General features: G+C 40.4%; 1 protein-coding gene across 2 annotated transcripts in view; it reads left to right on the forward strand.

Moving 5' to 3' along the window:
- Positions 1 to 6,435: 6,435 nt before the first annotated feature.
- Positions 6,436 to 17,271, forward strand: part of STIM2 (stromal interaction molecule 2) — a 67,257-nt gene continuing 56,421 nt past the window's right edge. For both annotated transcript variants that reach the window (XM_085577755.1, XM_021554407.4), the window contains exon 1: positions 6,436 to 6,761. In XM_085577755.1, the coding sequence (XP_085433881.1) occupies positions 6,593 to 6,761 (169 nt within the window). In that variant the 5' untranslated portion in view covers positions 6,436 to 6,592. The remainder of the gene's footprint in view (positions 6,762 to 17,271) is intronic.

Raw genomic sequence — 17,271 nt, forward strand, 5'->3', positions numbered from 1 at the left:
TCCCAAATATAATCATAAAGGGACAAATTATTTCCATTGCAAATAATGAATCTGACAGCATTTTTCTGATCTTGCTCATTCAGGTAAAGAACAGCTTTATATGTTATTAACTAAGCCTTTATTTAGAAAAAAAAATACTCTAAAAGTTACTACTCACATTATTTTTAATGCAAGTTCTTTGTAAACACTGAGAAAATTAAAACTGATCCCCAAAATGTCTCTACCAGCCTGAATAAGCAGACTCCATTCTGATAGTTCCTGTTACACATCAGTAGGATTTTTTTCTCAGAGAAAATAGGAACTATTTTCTCTGAGCAAAAACATACCCAAATGTGTCCCAGGAAGCACTCTTCAATACTTGCTGCACTCACGAGAATGTGCTAAATGACTCTATCCAAATGATGGATTTTTTTTAATTGTGGTTTTTATTATATATTTTTTTTTACACAGTTGGTCAATATGCTTCTGTAAGATAAAAAGTAGTCATACGTAGTAGTGACTCTCATCACCTCCTGATTGTGCTTTTCCTTGTTTCCTGTCTAGCAGGAAGGGAGGGAATAAGAAGACACAAAGCAGTGACTGTCTCGGCTTAGGGAATGGCAGATTTAGAGATTTGCTGAGATTCAGGGAAAGCAAAAGAAATATTATGTACATACTGGGATCTTTTTTTTTTTTTCATTTGGTGGTAAAATGCTCTGTCCTCCATTTCCTCTAAGATAGGCTTTTTTGGTGAGTCATGTCTATAGCTCACTTCTGTGTTGAAATTGGTTAAATTCTCACATTGCCTGAAAAGTGAAAAAGCCAGCAATTTATTTTTAATGTATAGATTTGTTGTGTTAATATTGCTGTTCATTAAACATCAGGAATGGGTACACTGATCAGTTAAAGACAGTTTGAACTACAAATGAACCCATTATGATTTTACTGTGAATGCAAAATTGCCAGAATCAAAGTCTTGCTGAAATTTAATAAGATGCCTGGACTTTTACAGTCTGGCAATCAATTTTGGCAAAACCAGTTGCAGTGGTGTAGGTTCTGAGTAGATCAGATGATGAACTTTGTCATATCATAATCTCCAGGATTGCCCCTTGGTAGTTTTTAACATATTTCTGATCACCTAAATCTGTAAGGTAATTCTTTTCCACAACCATTTTTGTGTTGCTCCAAAATGGTCTTTAGCTGTCAAATATATAACAACCCAACACTTTGTTGTAATCTGACAAGCCAAAATATTCAAGATAGCAAGATCCCTCCCTTCTCCTGCACCACCAGTAAGATTGTGTCCTGGCAACTGTTTGGCTCCTACTACAGATTCCAGAAATCCAAGTGCTGCCTGAAATATTTTATTCATTCATTCTGCCATTGTTTTCCTTCGGACTCGGAATCTCCGGATGTGCCTCCAGATCTTGTGTAAACAGATTGAGTCTTTGTTTATTTTTGAAATAAACATAATCCAACCACAGTCTGCCTAGCCAACGTCTTCTAACTGGAATGGCATCTCTCTTCCCATAAAGAGCTCAACAATTTGAAAAAAGGATAAGCAAAGCTTCTATGCAAATACAAGAATCAGCTGCAATGAACACTTGGTGAACATTGTTTGTTCCAAGACTTCTTTTATATTTGTCTTTACTCAATAAGTGTTAAAGAAAAAAAGTCTTCTGCAATGCCTGTGACAATGCTGACTGAAAAAAAAAATTCTCTAACTAGGACACTTAATAAAAAAGTTCGTTGCAGATCTGCAGCTCTTGGTTTGCCCTTCATGACTGCTCCTTCTTTCTTATTGAAAGAGATTTGGTAATTTATGCAGCATTTTTGCCTATTACCACTAATTTGCTCATTTGAGGGATATCTAAACTCATGGTCACTGATAAAAAGATTCTAAAGGCAAATACTCCATCAGATAAGGAAGGTGTTTCACTGACTTCCATTCTCCGAGTTCAGTTTTCTTGGACTGAGATAACATCCATGACATATAGTTTCTTAGTCTATTAACAGCAGGAAATACAGGCCCACTTACAATACTTTGTATAGTTTCCTCTTGAACTAACAAGTTTCCCTCTCCAAAACATAAACTTCAGGAATTCAGAAACAACTAAGAAGGGGTCCCTAAACTGATCCTCTCATCCTGGCAAATCTTAGAAAATTCCCCCTTCATTTGATATTTTATCAGCACTTGAAATCTGAGAACTATAAAGTTTTATAATTTGGGTGCAGATATTAATAACTTCTCTAATCAAGAGAAGATATTTGAATTTTAATCTCAAGTCTGTTCAAAAAGGAATTTTTTTTTCACAGCACTAACAAACCAAATGTTTATTGGACAATTTACCAATAATCTAGTGGCCATTGCTTATCTGAATTTGAACTTATTGCCAGTTTGTACTTGTATTGTTTTTTAATGAAAAAAAAAAGTGATTATATTAATTTCTGAGCCTTCTTTCCTGTAAGGTGACCTTGTAGCATTTTTCCTAAGTTCATGTATTGTTTCTGTTTCCCCCACCAGGTTTCTTTCTCATCTGTTATTACTAGTCTGGCTCATTTTCCCTCATCAGTCTTCTCATCTACCCAGTGTATTCACAGCTTGTAGTTTGGAGAGACTGCAAATGGCACTAAAGGGCAGAAAAAATATTTTTTTCTATTATTCTATGTTCAAACCTGCTTCAGGGTTATTGTTGGGCTGGCTGAATGTATATATTGGAAAGAACTGTTGGCATTAAACAACTCTGAAGATTATATCCTCACCCTTTTTCTGTTCAGATAAATCAATGTGGTGATTAAGGCTAGGTGAATGATACACTTGCTAACAGGAAAGGCAACTCAAAGCAGTTAATACACACTAATAAAAGAGAAGAAAAAGCTTTCTGCTCTGGAGATCAATGGAAGGATACAGGACAGGACTCAAATAAAAGCTTCTCAGGTTATGTATACAACAAAGAACACTCAGAAAATTCGACCAAGACTGTAGGAAGCCATTAATACTCATCAGGATTTGTGACAGTAACATAAAGTAACATAAAGTAACATAAATGTCTGAACCCTTAGGGCTTTGAGACCAGTTTGCTCCCTGCAGAAAGATGAACGTAGGCACTTTCGGGAAATGCTGTTGCAACATTTTATCAACACTGTGCATATGCCAGTGCCAGACCTTCTTCGGGGAAGGTGGTTGTACCACGCTCCGGAGCCCCGGGAACGGGAACTCGTACAGCCACGGGGCACCAAGGCAGAGGTGGCCGGGCTGCCATCTGCCACCCAGGGCTGAGACTCTGTCCAGACCGTGCTGGGTCCAGCATCCATGGCAGTTACACAGGAGAGAAGTGACACCAGCTCTGAGGTTCTCCTCATGTCTCGCTTCCTCTTGGCTGGCAACAGTGCAGAGATTTTGGATATGCCACTTTGGCAGCCTTTAGCAGCTGATAGCGATCGGTGTCTCCACCCTGTCTCACCTCTGTAAATCATCAGGATTTCTTCATTGCTCTTTTTCTCCAGAAAAAGATAAAAACTGTCTTGTAAAACTGCACACAAATGTGCTAGGTTGGGTAATTTGGATGCCAATAGCATAGTCCAAACTGAGAACTCTTTTACTGCCGTGTGCTTCATCCAGCGACCCCACGCCCAGACAGTACCATTAATTCTCCATTCACAACGAATTCCAGCCTTTCTATTACAACTGTCTACAGCCAGAGGTAGAGACAACATTCTGAATAGCAGACATACCCAAAACGCACACAGCTCTGCTGATGGATGGGGCGGGTCACTAGTGATGAAGAACTGTAAAAAGGCTGAGATGCTCAAAGCCCTCTTTCCCTTGTTCTTTACTAGCAAGGTCAGCCCTTAGGGTTCACAGAGCTCTATGCCTAGTTTGGCAAGGTTTGCAGAGACTTCAGCAAATTACATGTTTGCAAGTCCTTAGGAGCTGCTTGTAAAGGTGCTGAGGAGGGTGATTAACTTCATTGTGCTGCATCCTATCACCTTCTAAAGGCTGTGGCTATCAGATGGGATTTCCAGTTACTGGAAAAAAGCAAATGTCACATCCATCATCAAAGCAAGGTGCAGGTAACTACAGAGCAGTTATCCTTACTAGGTATCTCAGAGGAGATAATGAAGGACACATTTCTGAAAGCCATTTCTAGATGACAAAGGATGAGTCAATTCAGAAAACCAGCTGAGTTCCATCAACTCATTTGTCTTCAGTCATGAGAGAGTTGGCTCTATGACTGAAGTGATAAGAGCAGCACATACTGATTTTAGCAAGGGTCTTTCGATGTGACATCCACAGCATCTTTGTAGTCCAGTAGGGACGGGGTAAGTAGACGAGGTGGGTGGCAGTCTGAAACACTTACTTAAAAAGTAGTGGTGACCAGTCTGAAGTGAAACTGGTATCTGGTTATGAGTGATGTTCCTTGGGGTTCAGTAAGGGAATTAGACTAGAGGAACTCTGGAGGTCATACATTTTTCTCTGATTTTGTGATGAAGCCTTGCAGGGCACTCCTTAGAATTTGGGTCCACATATTGAAACAACAAATTGTTCAGGTTTCTGTTATTAATGGGTTAGGCTGCAGGCTTTCCTTTATTCTGAGCTCATGCAGCTGATTTTGCATGATATGAAGTGGCACTGCATCATGAGGCATTTCCAGCTAAGCAGCTTCTCATTGTGAGATCTGCTATGGTGTCCTGACCAGCAGTGACATCCCCACAACTCCAGAACACAGTCATTGCGTGAAAACAATCCATTCCATGCTTAATTTGGGGACTTGTAGGTAACAGCAGGAAGTGAGAAAGAAGCAATACAGTAAGACGACTTCTAGAAAGGATAATTTATTATTTTAGGCCCACATAGTTTTCTTGGAGTGTCCCCATCTCACAGCTATTCTGATGCAGAATAGGCTTTTCTTTACAGTACTTGTGCAGTCTGGATCTTTGGACTTCACCAACTCGCGGATCACACAACAGATCACACTTATCTAGGAAGCTTACTTCGTTCATGTGCCCTTTATGCATTTCTCTCTCTTTGTAATGTAACATTAACTAATTAATTAAATTAACAGCCGGTTTCTTTGTTTCCATCTGGGAAACTTACTCTGCTCCAGCTCCCCTCCCTAAAGTTAAACAATAATGAACAAGCTTTCTTAAGATACAGGCTTTTCATTGTTCCCTTTGCACAAGGTCTGGTCAGATACTGTTAGTCTTTAAAAGCTGTTTCATTCACCAGCAGAAATGATAACGCTATGCACAGACTTCACAATTCAATCAGAGTTCATTAGGTTTAGAAACATTTTCCAAATCTTTATATGCTATATGATTAAAGTTTTGGTATTTTTCCCCCATAAAAATATGTTTCACCTGGGATGGAATTTGCATGCCAACTATATTAGTAGGGAAATTGTTTCCTGCTGCATTTAATAGTACTGTAATGATTTTACAGTTAGCTTTCCAGGTTTTGCTGACCCGCAGAAGCAGCTTGTACAACTCTATCTCCTGCTCCTGTCTCCTAGAGGTTCTACATAGCAGGCAAAGGCTTTTCTCAAGGCTCTTTCAACCCCTCTTGTTATTTCTTAGGTAATTGCAATAGTTAATAGAAAATGTAACGTTTATATAGCTTTTAGCACCTGTGTTGTGTTATTTTCTCACGTACTGTGTATCTAAGATACAAGATTGAATTTGGTCTTTAAAGGCTGTATTATTCTCGTTAAATGGCTCTAAACAGAATGCTGTGAAGTACTGCAGGTTTGGACAGGACAAAGCACAAACAGACTTTAGTGCCATTCAGTGGCTTGATGGAAACATCATAAGCAAAAGGATTTTTTTTTTTTTTTTTTTTTTTTTGGTTAAGATTTTAAGCAGAATGAAATCACGGTTGAATCTTTGTGAAGACTTAGTTTTCCTGGTTTCAGTCGTGTGCGATCAGATTTGAGACTCTTCTTGTCTCGTTTTGTTGATGTTTTGAGAGTGCTGTACCTAAACTTCAGAAAGCTCTCCTCAGGTGTCTGCACTGGCGGTGCGATAAGGACAAGTTTAACCAAGTCCAAGGTCTCGCTTTGCCCTGTAGCTAAAACATCTTATTTTCACCTTGTGCCTTTGCTGAACCCGGCCCAGCCGGTCTGGATCCGAGGGGTTCCGGGACACGTCTGGCGGCCCGCGGGAGCCGCGCTCCGCAGGTCCCGGCTCGGGCTGGCGGGAGCCGGCAGAAGCGCCGCCGCCCGGCGATGCAGGCGGCCCGGGCGCGGTCCCGGCACCTGCGGCTGCCGCCGGGCCGGGCCCGTCCCGTCCTGCCCTGCCCACTCCGGTCCAGGACGGCCCGGTCCTGCCCTGCCCACTCCGGTCCAGGGTGATCCGGTCCGGTCCGATGCGGTACCGGGGCCACGCGCCGTCCGCCGCCACCTCCCCGGTGACGTCACAGCGCGGTGACGTGTCGGCCGGCGGCGCGGGGGCCGCCGGAAGCGGCGGGAGGCGGCGCGGGGCCGGCGCGGCGGGGAGCGGAGCGGAGCGGGTTGGTGCCGCCGGAGCGGCAGCGGCGCAGCGCGGAGCTCCAGCCCTGCGTTCCTTCCTTCCGTCCTTGTGCTCCTGCCTTCGCTCCGCGGCAGCGCCGGTACCGATGAGCGGGCTCCGAGCGCCCGGCGTGCGGCCGGTGCCGACCTGCCTGCTCCTGCTGGGGCTGCTCCTGCCCGCCGCCGCCGCGGGGTGCGAGCTGGAGGCTGCGGACGGCGGCGGCGGCCGGCGCGGAGGACGGGGAGGCGCGGCCGCTGCGGCGGAGCCGGTGACAGGTAACGGCCCCGCGCGTCCCGCCGGCGGGCGCGCTGTCGGGGCAGGGCTGGGACGCGGTTCTCCGGCGCCTCCGAGCCGCCTGCCGCCGCCGCGGGGCCGGGCGCGGTGCGGCTCTGCAGAGGGCGCCGGGCCGGTCTGCAGGGGGTCCGGCTGCGGCGGCGGCGCTGCGGTACTGCCCGGCGCGGCCCTTCCCGGGAAGGAGCCCGCCGCAGGATGTGTGCAGGATCCTGTTGAATAGCGATATTGTTGAGATCCGGAGCCGCCGCTTCCGCGTCGGCTCCCGCGGTGCCGCCCGTGCGGGTGTCCGGGGCGCCGCCGGCCGCGGCCGGGAACGGCGGAGCGCGCCCGCCCCGGCGCCGCGCCCGCGGGCGGCTCCGGCCGGGACCCGGCACGGGCAGCTCCCGGGTCCCCTGCATCGCCGCGCTGCTCCTGCGAGCGCAGAGCTGTCCATCCCTGCCCCAGGGGGTTTAGTTCTCCGGGAAAGGGGAAGGCATTCCAGCCTTAATTCTTTAAAGAAAAGTCACATTATCGTACTTAGGGCAATTGGGAATGCCTGCAATTAATACCAGCGGTTATACCGAAACATTTAAAATAATCTAATTTCAGCAGGCTTTGATGGTTCTGAATGGCTTATACGTGTTCCGAATCTATCTTGTAATGAACAGGAGGAAGCTTTACTGCCTTCAGACAGTTCACTTAAGAAAATGGGATTTGTACGTTAGGAAATAATCGGAAATATTTAGAAGTTTGCCCTGTTTCATAATGTGCTTTCCAAAAAGCTCCGTAATTGGAGGGAAGAACATGGAAGGTGGACGAAACAAGAAAAACCCATATCCCTTCAGAATCAAAGTGGTGTGCGTTTCTCAGAGAAAAACTTAACGATGATGTTGTTTGGAGTAGTATTGACACCCTGAACTGCAAGTGTTGAACTTCAGCTGATGACACATACCTGGGTTTCTTCTCAGCCCAACACCTTAAAGAAATGAATTTTAATTAGAATTAACGAAACTTCAGCAGTAGTCATGAAATAATTCCAAGGTAGAGATGCAAAGCTACGTGATCTAGTGGTCCTGTTTGGGGACGCGACATTTCTGGAACGGGAATTGTCCAATCTCTTGGCTTGCTGTATGAACTAAGGAAGTTGGAACATCCGCAGTCTGTGAAGCAGCAGTTGTACCTCCCAAGGGTGTTGTGGAAGTGCTGTATCAGAACAGCTCTCTTTGTTTTTTGATGGTGATTGATCTGGTTGTAGGTGGTATTAAGCAGTTCTTACTATGAATACTGCTGATGCTGTCTACATTTTGTGCTTAGTCAATTTTGATGTGTCGGTCTCTATGGAAAAAACCAAAATTTTAAAATGTATTATAGACTGTAAAGGTACTGAGATGCCTATCAGTTGTGTTTTCTCCCACTTAATAGTGACTCTGGTGAAGAAGAAATACAATTATTTAAGAAATCTAACATGCTCTGAGTGGATTTATTGTGTTACATGACAGTATGGTCTGCAAAATACATATGCTTAAAAGCCATCTTCGAGTTTTACATTTGAGGCGGTTTCAGCATAGTTCTGTGTTCATCCACTTAATAAATACAAGTTTCAATTTATCATGGAGGTTGTTTGCCTATCTAACTAACTCCCAAATAGTTTTAAGTTACTTTTTGCAAAGTTGGAAGAAGGTTTTTGAAGGTTTGGAAAAAAACAGATGGCTTTTTCAGGGGGTTATTTTAGTTATGTTATCTGTCATTTTACTAAAAGGTGAAAGTTGCAGATGTGCTGCTGAGTTAGGAAACTCATCTGGAAAACAACAGGATAAACTTTTAGTTCAGTAATTTTGATTGGTTTGAGAAGACAGTCCAGAAGATAAAAAGCTACTAAATATAAAATGCTGCAGTAGGAAGAGGCTATGGGTTGCTTAGATAGAGATGTTTGGGAAACAGCTGTAGGAAATAATTTAGGACTTCTAGTCACAAATTGGTCAAATGAGCAACTTGCAGCTGGCAAAAGTAGATGCCATCCTTGGATATGTTGACTGAGTTTAAATTACAGGAGGCTTTTTTATTTTCTTTTTTTTTTTTTTTTTTTGATAGCGCTTTTATGTCTGCTTTTGACTATTAAATCCAAATAGTACAGTGGAATGTAGCAATGTGGTTTGAGAGGTTCAGAACCTATGAATTAATTTTTTATTTTTTGTTAAAGTATTGGATTATTTAGATGTGGTGGAAAAGGTGGTGGGATGGGTATGTAAGAAATGGTTCACAGAAGCACCGGCAGTTTTTTTAAACCTTTCTTTCTGTATTTTTAAAATTTTTTAAAATGTTTTTTCATTTTTTTTACTGTGGTTGAGATGTTAAGAGGAAGTAAATTTTAGTGGGTGTGATTGAGATTAAATATAGGCTGGAAAGTTTTTACCTATAGCAGTCAAATTGTGTAGATTGTTACACAGGTTCCCAGTATCAGAGGTTTTTATTGGCTTAGAGGAGAAACTGGCAAAGATAATCTAGATTTTTGTCAGAAAAGGGAAGTGTGATGAGTTTCAGGGAGAGCCTATGGTTCTATTTTTGCCATATTTTATCAGATGTTCAGGTGTTTGCTTAATTGAGTACATAGATTATCATTACTGTTGTCTTTCCTGTGTATATGTGCCTTTTTAACAGTATAAATGACAGCTGGATGTGTAATGTGACACTGTGCTTGAAGGTATTTAGATGTGATTATGAAAATTGGACCAACGGAACTATGTCTTCCTTGGAGGGAACACCATGAGGCTGTTTGCTATTCACTCCAGATCTGCTTGTTCACTACTTCCTTAAAACAGATGGTTTTAAGGAACCTTCTGTTCTAAACTTGAAGATAGCACTGGATTTTCACATTTTCATATTCACCCAATTTTAAGTTGTGTTGTGATTCTTTTTATGTTTAAATTTAATCAATGATCATGGATTAACTTGGCTGCTTTTAAGTGTGATAGAGAACCTGCACCTGTGTTTGGCTAATAAATTTCTTTCAATTTATGTCTTATAATATTTCAGACTAGTTTTAACTACAGCGCTGCATTGAAGAAACAATAGGCAACCTAATGTAACTTTTTTTTAGTAATTCAAAGATTTTTCTTTTAATTACATTTTTATTCTGGAACTTAGCCATCATATTAATACTCGGAGCTCTTCAAATTAATCAGACTTTGGCATTTGAGAAGCGAAGGTTTCTGGAATATGTGTTTTTAGCTGCAACTCTACATTTGGCTTAAGCTGTTGTAGTGTGGGTGGCTGTTTAAGTGGGGCTTTTTTCTCTGGATGGACCCCAGCTGGCTGTTCAGGCACTATTGTTACCAGAAGAGAGCTAGCAGGAGTGGGCGTGCTCAGCCCACTGCTGGAAACCCACCAGAGGGAAGGAGTTCTGTGCTCTCTTTCTGCTTTGTAGCACCTGACTTGCCCTAATGTTGTGATGAGCACTGTCTGTTGCTTTGGCTCGCAGGAATGTGACAAGAACCAGAGGCAACAGGTAAAATGATGAATTTCTTATCAGACTCTTTCCTGACTTACTTTAGGCCTGGTGCCAGTGCAAAGAAGAGGGAGGACCAGGTGTCAAGAGAAGGGGAAAAAGGATGGTCTGCTTCCTGTGATGACACTTAGTGATAGTCTGAACAGAGCTGTCCATAGAATTTTATCACTAAGGTGACTGTGAAACTGCATCAGTGACCTTTTTGGGGCTTGAATGATGCATTTGGAATTTGGTGGTTGTGTGTGAGACTTCATGTATGGTGAGCTAATACAAAGAGAATGGTGAATTTGGACACATAGTGAAATGCTTTTGCATGAGTTTGGCATGCACTTATCTTAAAAGTTTGTGAGCTATGAGACTTCTGTTGCTTTCTTAGTAAACTGCTAGTAGATTTCTGTAGTGACAGAGACTCAGCATTACAGGTTTGTTTTTTTTAGTTTTTTGGTTTTTGCAGTTTCATTTCTTGTGTTTGTGTCTAGTAAAGCTGCTTGTAATTTGGTTTTACTGTTTCTGGTGGGAGGACAGAAATTTCAAGTCCTGTCTCCTCTAAAGGGTGTTGACTTCAAGCTATCATTTACTTTTTCATAGCATCTCAATGCAGTCATCTGTCTTTGAAAGAGAATTAGTTTCTTGGTTTAATTAAGTTTTTAATTTCTTAGCATATTTTTTATTTTTAGTGATGAAGAATAGAAGAAATTCAGGAGAGATGTGTGTTTCTATAGCTCAGTCAGCAGTTGTATTCTCATGACTATGAGATACAGTTAAAAAAGCTGTGAATGGGTGAATTTTTAGACAGTTTTGAAACAAATATTAAAAAACAATTAACCGGGAAAAATCTTGGCCTTTATGTAGCTTAGTATATTGGACTCTCACTCAGAGATAAGACAATAAAGCACTTGTAACTTCCTTTGCCCTTAACTGAGCTTTTTTTACCCTACAGCATTCCACTGTTTAAATTGTAACTCTTCAGTGCTTCTGCCAGTGTGTTCTGTACTTTCTGGTGTCCTGTGTGGTTTTTCCTTCACCTCTTCTGAGGATTCAGTCTTAGTGTTTTAGTTTAGACAGGTTATTTAGCTGTTTTTTTTCCCCTAGTGTTAGAGTAGTAGTAAGTAGCAGACCCTTTCTTAATACCCCCAGTGTTGCTCCCTGAAATGTTTGAGCTCTGTCATCTCTCCATCAGCAGGTTTTTGTGTTGCCCTTTCAGCTGTAAGCTTTCTGAAGGCATCTCTGCTTTTCTGAGGACCTCCTACTCCATTCTGCAAAGCTGGGCCTATGCAGCTTGGGCATGACTCATTTTCTTCTGCCTAACTCCAGGGATACTGATCTATCATAACTAGCTTGGGCTGCCATGTATTTGTCAAAAGAGGATTGTACCCAGTGACAGGAGCAGTTGATCTTGATAAGATTTCCTATGATGATACTACTGCTATGAAAATCACCTAAAAATGCTGGGGTTTTGTAGCATTTGTATGAAGTAAGCAGTTTGATAGCCATCTAATTGATTTTTAGGTTGTGTTCTTTAACTTGGACATCTTTACATCTTTTTTGTGTTTAGTGTTTATTCTCACTCAATATTTAGGAAGAGGAACACACAGAAAAGAGCTGATGTGGGAAAGCTAAGAAAATTACTAGTGTTCTTTTACATTTTGACTAATTTGCTGCAGAAATCCTGATATATGAGAAGACTTCATTGGGATTAGTCTGTTACAACCTGTCTGTGAAACTGGCTTTTTAAAATACAGAAGCTTGAGATGTTTATCTTGACCACATAGGGAATGTGTAAAAAAATTAATAACCACAATGTTTGTTGTTCTAAAATAAGCATATACACAGTTTTAGAAACCCAGGTAAGTTTCAAGTTATTACATAAGTTAGTGTTATTCTGCCTTTGGTTACTACTAAGTATTGCCAGTTACTATGGAAACTGCATATCTGAAAGAGGAGGGGTGAATAAAATTATATTGTGTTGTTAAAATTTAGAATCAGCACAAACAGAATGTGATGATTGTCAGAAAATTTGCACTTGTTCACTTGATTTCTCTGAGCAATTCAAACTTAACTGAAGAGAATTTATTTATACCTTTCCTCCCCCTGCCTGTTTCTTCTGGATCTTGCCCATTTTCCTTCAAATCTGAAAAATCCATGGCATTTTTCAAAGACCTGGTAGAGGCGGGCTGTATAATGAGATGTACTGCAGAATTTTAACTAAAAATTCATCTTGGAAATTGAAGATACTGTGCTTGTCAGTGCAATTAAGAATTAAGAGCCCATAGCACTCAGAACTGTTGACTCAATTGTTTCAACAGAATTCAAATTAAGAGGTAAGAACCACTGACCTTTTCGATCTCATTCTTGTGGTGTCTAGCCAAGACTTTTAAGTATATCAGGAGATTTTCTCTCTATGCAGGCAGTGTTGTGTTACTGCAGGTGAATCTTCAGCAATTCCTGGATGTTGAGATGGGAACTCTATCACTGAGTTACTGCAGCTTTTATTGCAAACCACAAGCAGCACCACAGAAACTTGTGTAAATTGGAACTGTTGTTGAGGCTGCTTGGATTGTGTTAAACTTGACTTCTGCAGTAACTCAGAATTTATAGGAATGCAAAGACAGCTTTGATCCTTTTCCTCTAGGCAACAGTTTCTGTTTCCTATCTTTTCTTATGCATCATAAATAATTTAAAAACTGTCAGCAGCCCAGCCCTCTGGTACTGTCTCGAGCTAAAATTTTAATACCTGATTATGTTTTTTGTGTGTGTACTGTGTTTCTGTAGTCAATGTTCATTTATGAGAAATTGTCATATGCTCAGTTTCTAGAACTAAGATGAGTAGTTTACTAAAAACAGTAGTTTACCTTAACCTACTTAAAGCTGTGTTTAAAAGTAAACAAACCTGTGACAGAGTATTAATTTAAGCAGGTTTTTCTTGAATACAAATTTGCTTAAGACGTTTTGGTTTTCTAGGCTCTGGGTACTTTCTCCTTAAAAGGAGAAACTTTGTGAATGTCGTCTGAATGCTCCTTCTCACTTTACAGTTTAGAATAAAGGAAGGGGTTAATTGTATGCAATTATGAAACGTGTGATAATGTTAATAAGATAAGGGAACAGTTTTTCTCAGTTCCATCTAGTGGCTCTGTGAACTGAATTACTTAAATTTAGAGTTTCTTGCAAGTTAAATATATTATTTAGAAAGGAAATTTCCACACAAATGTTATATTTTTAATAGTAAATAACTCTTTGTGGCTCCCCATGATATTTGTCAAGAATATCTCCTGAACGGGGTGTTTTTTGTTTTTTGGTTTTTTTTTTTTTTTTTTTTTGTTTTATTTGTTTGTTTCGGTATTTTAAAAAATATGTAGTCTTTGATGAATGAGCGAATGGCTCAATAAGTGATTATTTTAAAGATATACTCAGTTTTCATGTAGAAGTATGTTCAGTGAGCTTCACTAGGGAATTATAAACTTTGACTAATAACTTTTGTCAATCTGATTTTTTTTTTGTCCCAGCCACAGGCTTTACTTGAAATTCATTCCTCCCTTCTGCCCTCACTAGATGCACTAAGTAGGTGGGTTTTCTGTTTTTATGCCTTGATCTAAAGCATATAAAAAGAATCTTTTTATCTGGTAGTCTGGAAATGACAAGCTTGATTAGTTTTTCCTCATTTTGAAGTGTTACACAGTATTTTCATTTGAAGAACAACAAACAGGAAATACTATACTGTTAACAAATAAAAAGCATATGCAAATCAAGTGTTCTGTGATGAATTTGAAACAAATATGAAAGGTAGTTATTCTGAGTAGGAGTCTTCCTTCTACCATAGTTCTAATTCTAGATTGCTGTATATAGTAGGTTGCAAGGTAACTTCTTGCTGTAACATTGTATGTCTATATGAAAACACTGCTGGCAGTGAAAAATTATTTTAATTGCTTGAAGTATTAGAAATTGTTTTGAAGTGAAAATAAAATTGCTTTTTTTTTAGTGCCAAGTACTTTTTATTTTGCTAAATAAAAAATTTAGATTATATAATATCATATAGCTGCAAAATTTATATTGTTAAGTGTCAGGAAGGAAAAAATATATTTATATTCTTTCCTACTGGTGGATTTTAGTTGCAAATGAAATGTATGGAGACAGTTTTGTCTTTCCCAGAGTATATTTTTAATTTTTATTGGAGAAACTTAACTTTTCCAGTATTTTTTTGGAACCTGGCTGCATCAGTCTCTTGTTCATACCTGGTTCATGTTCTCTGAATATATTTGCTAAAACTATCTGTGCTGTAAAAGGTATTTTAGTTACTTTGGAAGCAACACAGTAATATGTCAGTCTGAAATACAGATAAGAGCCACTGAGAAGGATTCCACTAACTTCAGTGCATGAGTCTATATTACGTATTCACTGGGATTTCATTCCAAGGCTGCATTTAAAATAATGGTTTTGGTCTTGTGAAGCTCCACTTCCAATAACTGGTTTTACAGTGGCAGTGTTGCAGGCAGGGGCTGGGGACCTGTACCTCTGCAGCTTTAGAGGATGTTCATCTTGTGGCTGGTTTAACTTGACTTGAAATTGGCTGTTTCTGCAGGAAGGGGTGCTACTCCTTTGTGCTTGTTGCCTTCTCTCCCTCCTTGCCTCTTTTGTGTGTTCTGCCTGCTCTCTTACTATGTCTGGAGGTGGACTGCTTGGGGGAATAGATTGAGCTGAAAGCTGGGGTGTTTTTCATCAGGATCAGGTCTTTGCTTCAGTTCGGTGCACAGCTGCACAACAGTATCTTGTGTGGAGATAAAAGTGTTGGGGAAAATGATTATCCACCGTTTGAGTGGAAGCCAACACATGCCAAGTAAATAGCAGTGGAGAAAGGTGGGTGAGGGAAATTTAGCTTACAAAAAGAAACATTTTACCCAGATGTTAGCAACTGTGAATCTGAAAAATTACATTTTGAATTGATAAGGAAGTACTTTGGCTATCCATAGCACTTGGATTTTAGATTAGCAGTAGAGCCATGATTTTAGTAGGGCTTCTTAAAGAGATTAGTTATTGTAGATGATAGTAACTTTGCTTGCAGAAAAATGGATGGTTTGGAATGAAACTTTTGTTTTGGGAGTTAATTTGTTTTTTCTATTGATTTATTGTAAGAGACATATCTCAAAATTAAAATTGCTTGCCAAGTATAATTGTTTACTTCTACTATTTGAAACTGATGAAATGTGATTTTATTAATACAGGATAATAAGAACATGTCCCATTCTGATTTCGCTGTAGATGTTTGAAAGCTAAAAAAGCCCACTTATCTGAACTCTAAATGCATCCAATTGACTACTTTAAACACTTTGTTATAAAAGAATCCAAGTAAAACTACTTTGTTTTGTTTATTGAGTAAGCATCCTAAGAAACTATGCATCTGTGATGTGTTATTCTTTTGTCTCCAGCGCACTCAAAAGCTTGTTTTATGTTGCCTCGTGTGTGTTTATAGTATCCCATGAACAGTAGTCAAGGATCTAATTTCTCTTGATGCTGGTAAGATTTCCTTACTCCAACAGAGTGAAAGCTCTGTGATCAGGTTCACAGAAATCACTGTTTTCTTACAAACCAGCAGTGAACAATCCCGTGCTGTCCTAGAAACAAAAAGGATGCATCTTCACAGTACTTGGTGGTTACAAATGGAGCATCAGAAATTACTGGAAGTTTGGTGTGTAGTGGGGTGGTGAACTGGGACAATCCAAGCTGCTGTTGCTTGCACAGTTCTCTGAAAGTATTTCATGATGCTGTGATCCTGTCAGAGTGATGAGATGGTAGTGTTCACATGCAAAAGAGTGGTGCAGGGAGAGAAAAGAGGAAGGAGCTGAGCTTTAACGAGTGCTTTTGTACCATTAAGTGTATTCTTAGTGTTGATTTAACTGATTAAATAGATCTCTGATTAGCTGTTATACTTGATTTTTGGGAGTAGTTGTGGATTGTTCTTTGGAAAAAGCTTGGGGGTTGGTCAGGAAGAAATACTATGAATTATGAATACAGAGCAATAGAATATTAATCATTGTCTCTTGAAAGGATACGTAAAACTAGAAAATATACAGAAACACAGAGAATACTCTGAGTTAGAAAGGATCTGGAGGGATCACTGAGTCCTGCCTCTAGGTGAATGATCCATACTGTGGCTGAACCCACAACCTTGGTGTTACTACAGCCATGCTCTAACCAGCTGAGCTAAGATACTTGAATCAAGCTTGCCAGTGCTTTTTGTGTAAGATAAGCTAGTAGGACTTCTTGGTGTTGAAAGACCTGCCCTGTGGCTGTAGTTCTTCAGAAACTAAAGGCACCTGCAATTTAGTCCTTCAGCATGTCTTCTTCCTCATTCTGAGCAATTTAATTGTTGGGTTCATTTTTTGCTGGAGTAATATACTGCAATTAGCTAAGTAAAGGTTGAATGAACACTGGCTGGAAGCAAGGAAGGCCAAGAGGGGGAGGGAGGGATGGAAACTCACTGCGACAGCCAGATGGGTTTCGAGTCTTAGGAGGGAGATGGCAAGGGTGTGGTAGGCCCTATTTTGGAATAATATATAATATATATAATACAAAGCAGGCAAATATAAGAAAACTGGTTCCTATTTTCATGCTGTGAGCCCTGGAGGCACTAATTGTAAAGTCAGCAGAATGTTTGAAAATAGATATGTCTTGCCCCACTTCCCAATTTCCAGGCTGAAGTGGGGGAACGTGTGCATGAACAGGTACAGTTGAGCTAGAAATTTCTTTGCAGTGAACTGTTTTGATAAAGAAAAATGTGTGGTTTTGGGGAAAAACTGTTGCCATCACCCTCTGTACGGCACCATTTGCTGCTAGATAGTCCTTGGCAAGATTGAGTTTGGTGGACACCTTTGAGTAAAAGTGGCTATTTCACATGTTTTTGCTAATCTTCTGTGAAACTACAGGTATGACTGTGTTGCTTGAGACAAAACAATTTGACAGTATAACTGCCATTTCCATTAACATTAATTTTTCTTTTTGTGCAAATGTTTAAA

This window comes from Lonchura striata, chromosome 4 (genome assembly GCF_050655825.1).
Source record: "Lonchura striata isolate lonStrDom1 chromosome 4, ASM5065582v1, whole genome shotgun sequence".
Lineage (NCBI taxonomy): Eukaryota > Metazoa > Chordata > Aves > Passeriformes > Estrildidae > Lonchura > Lonchura striata.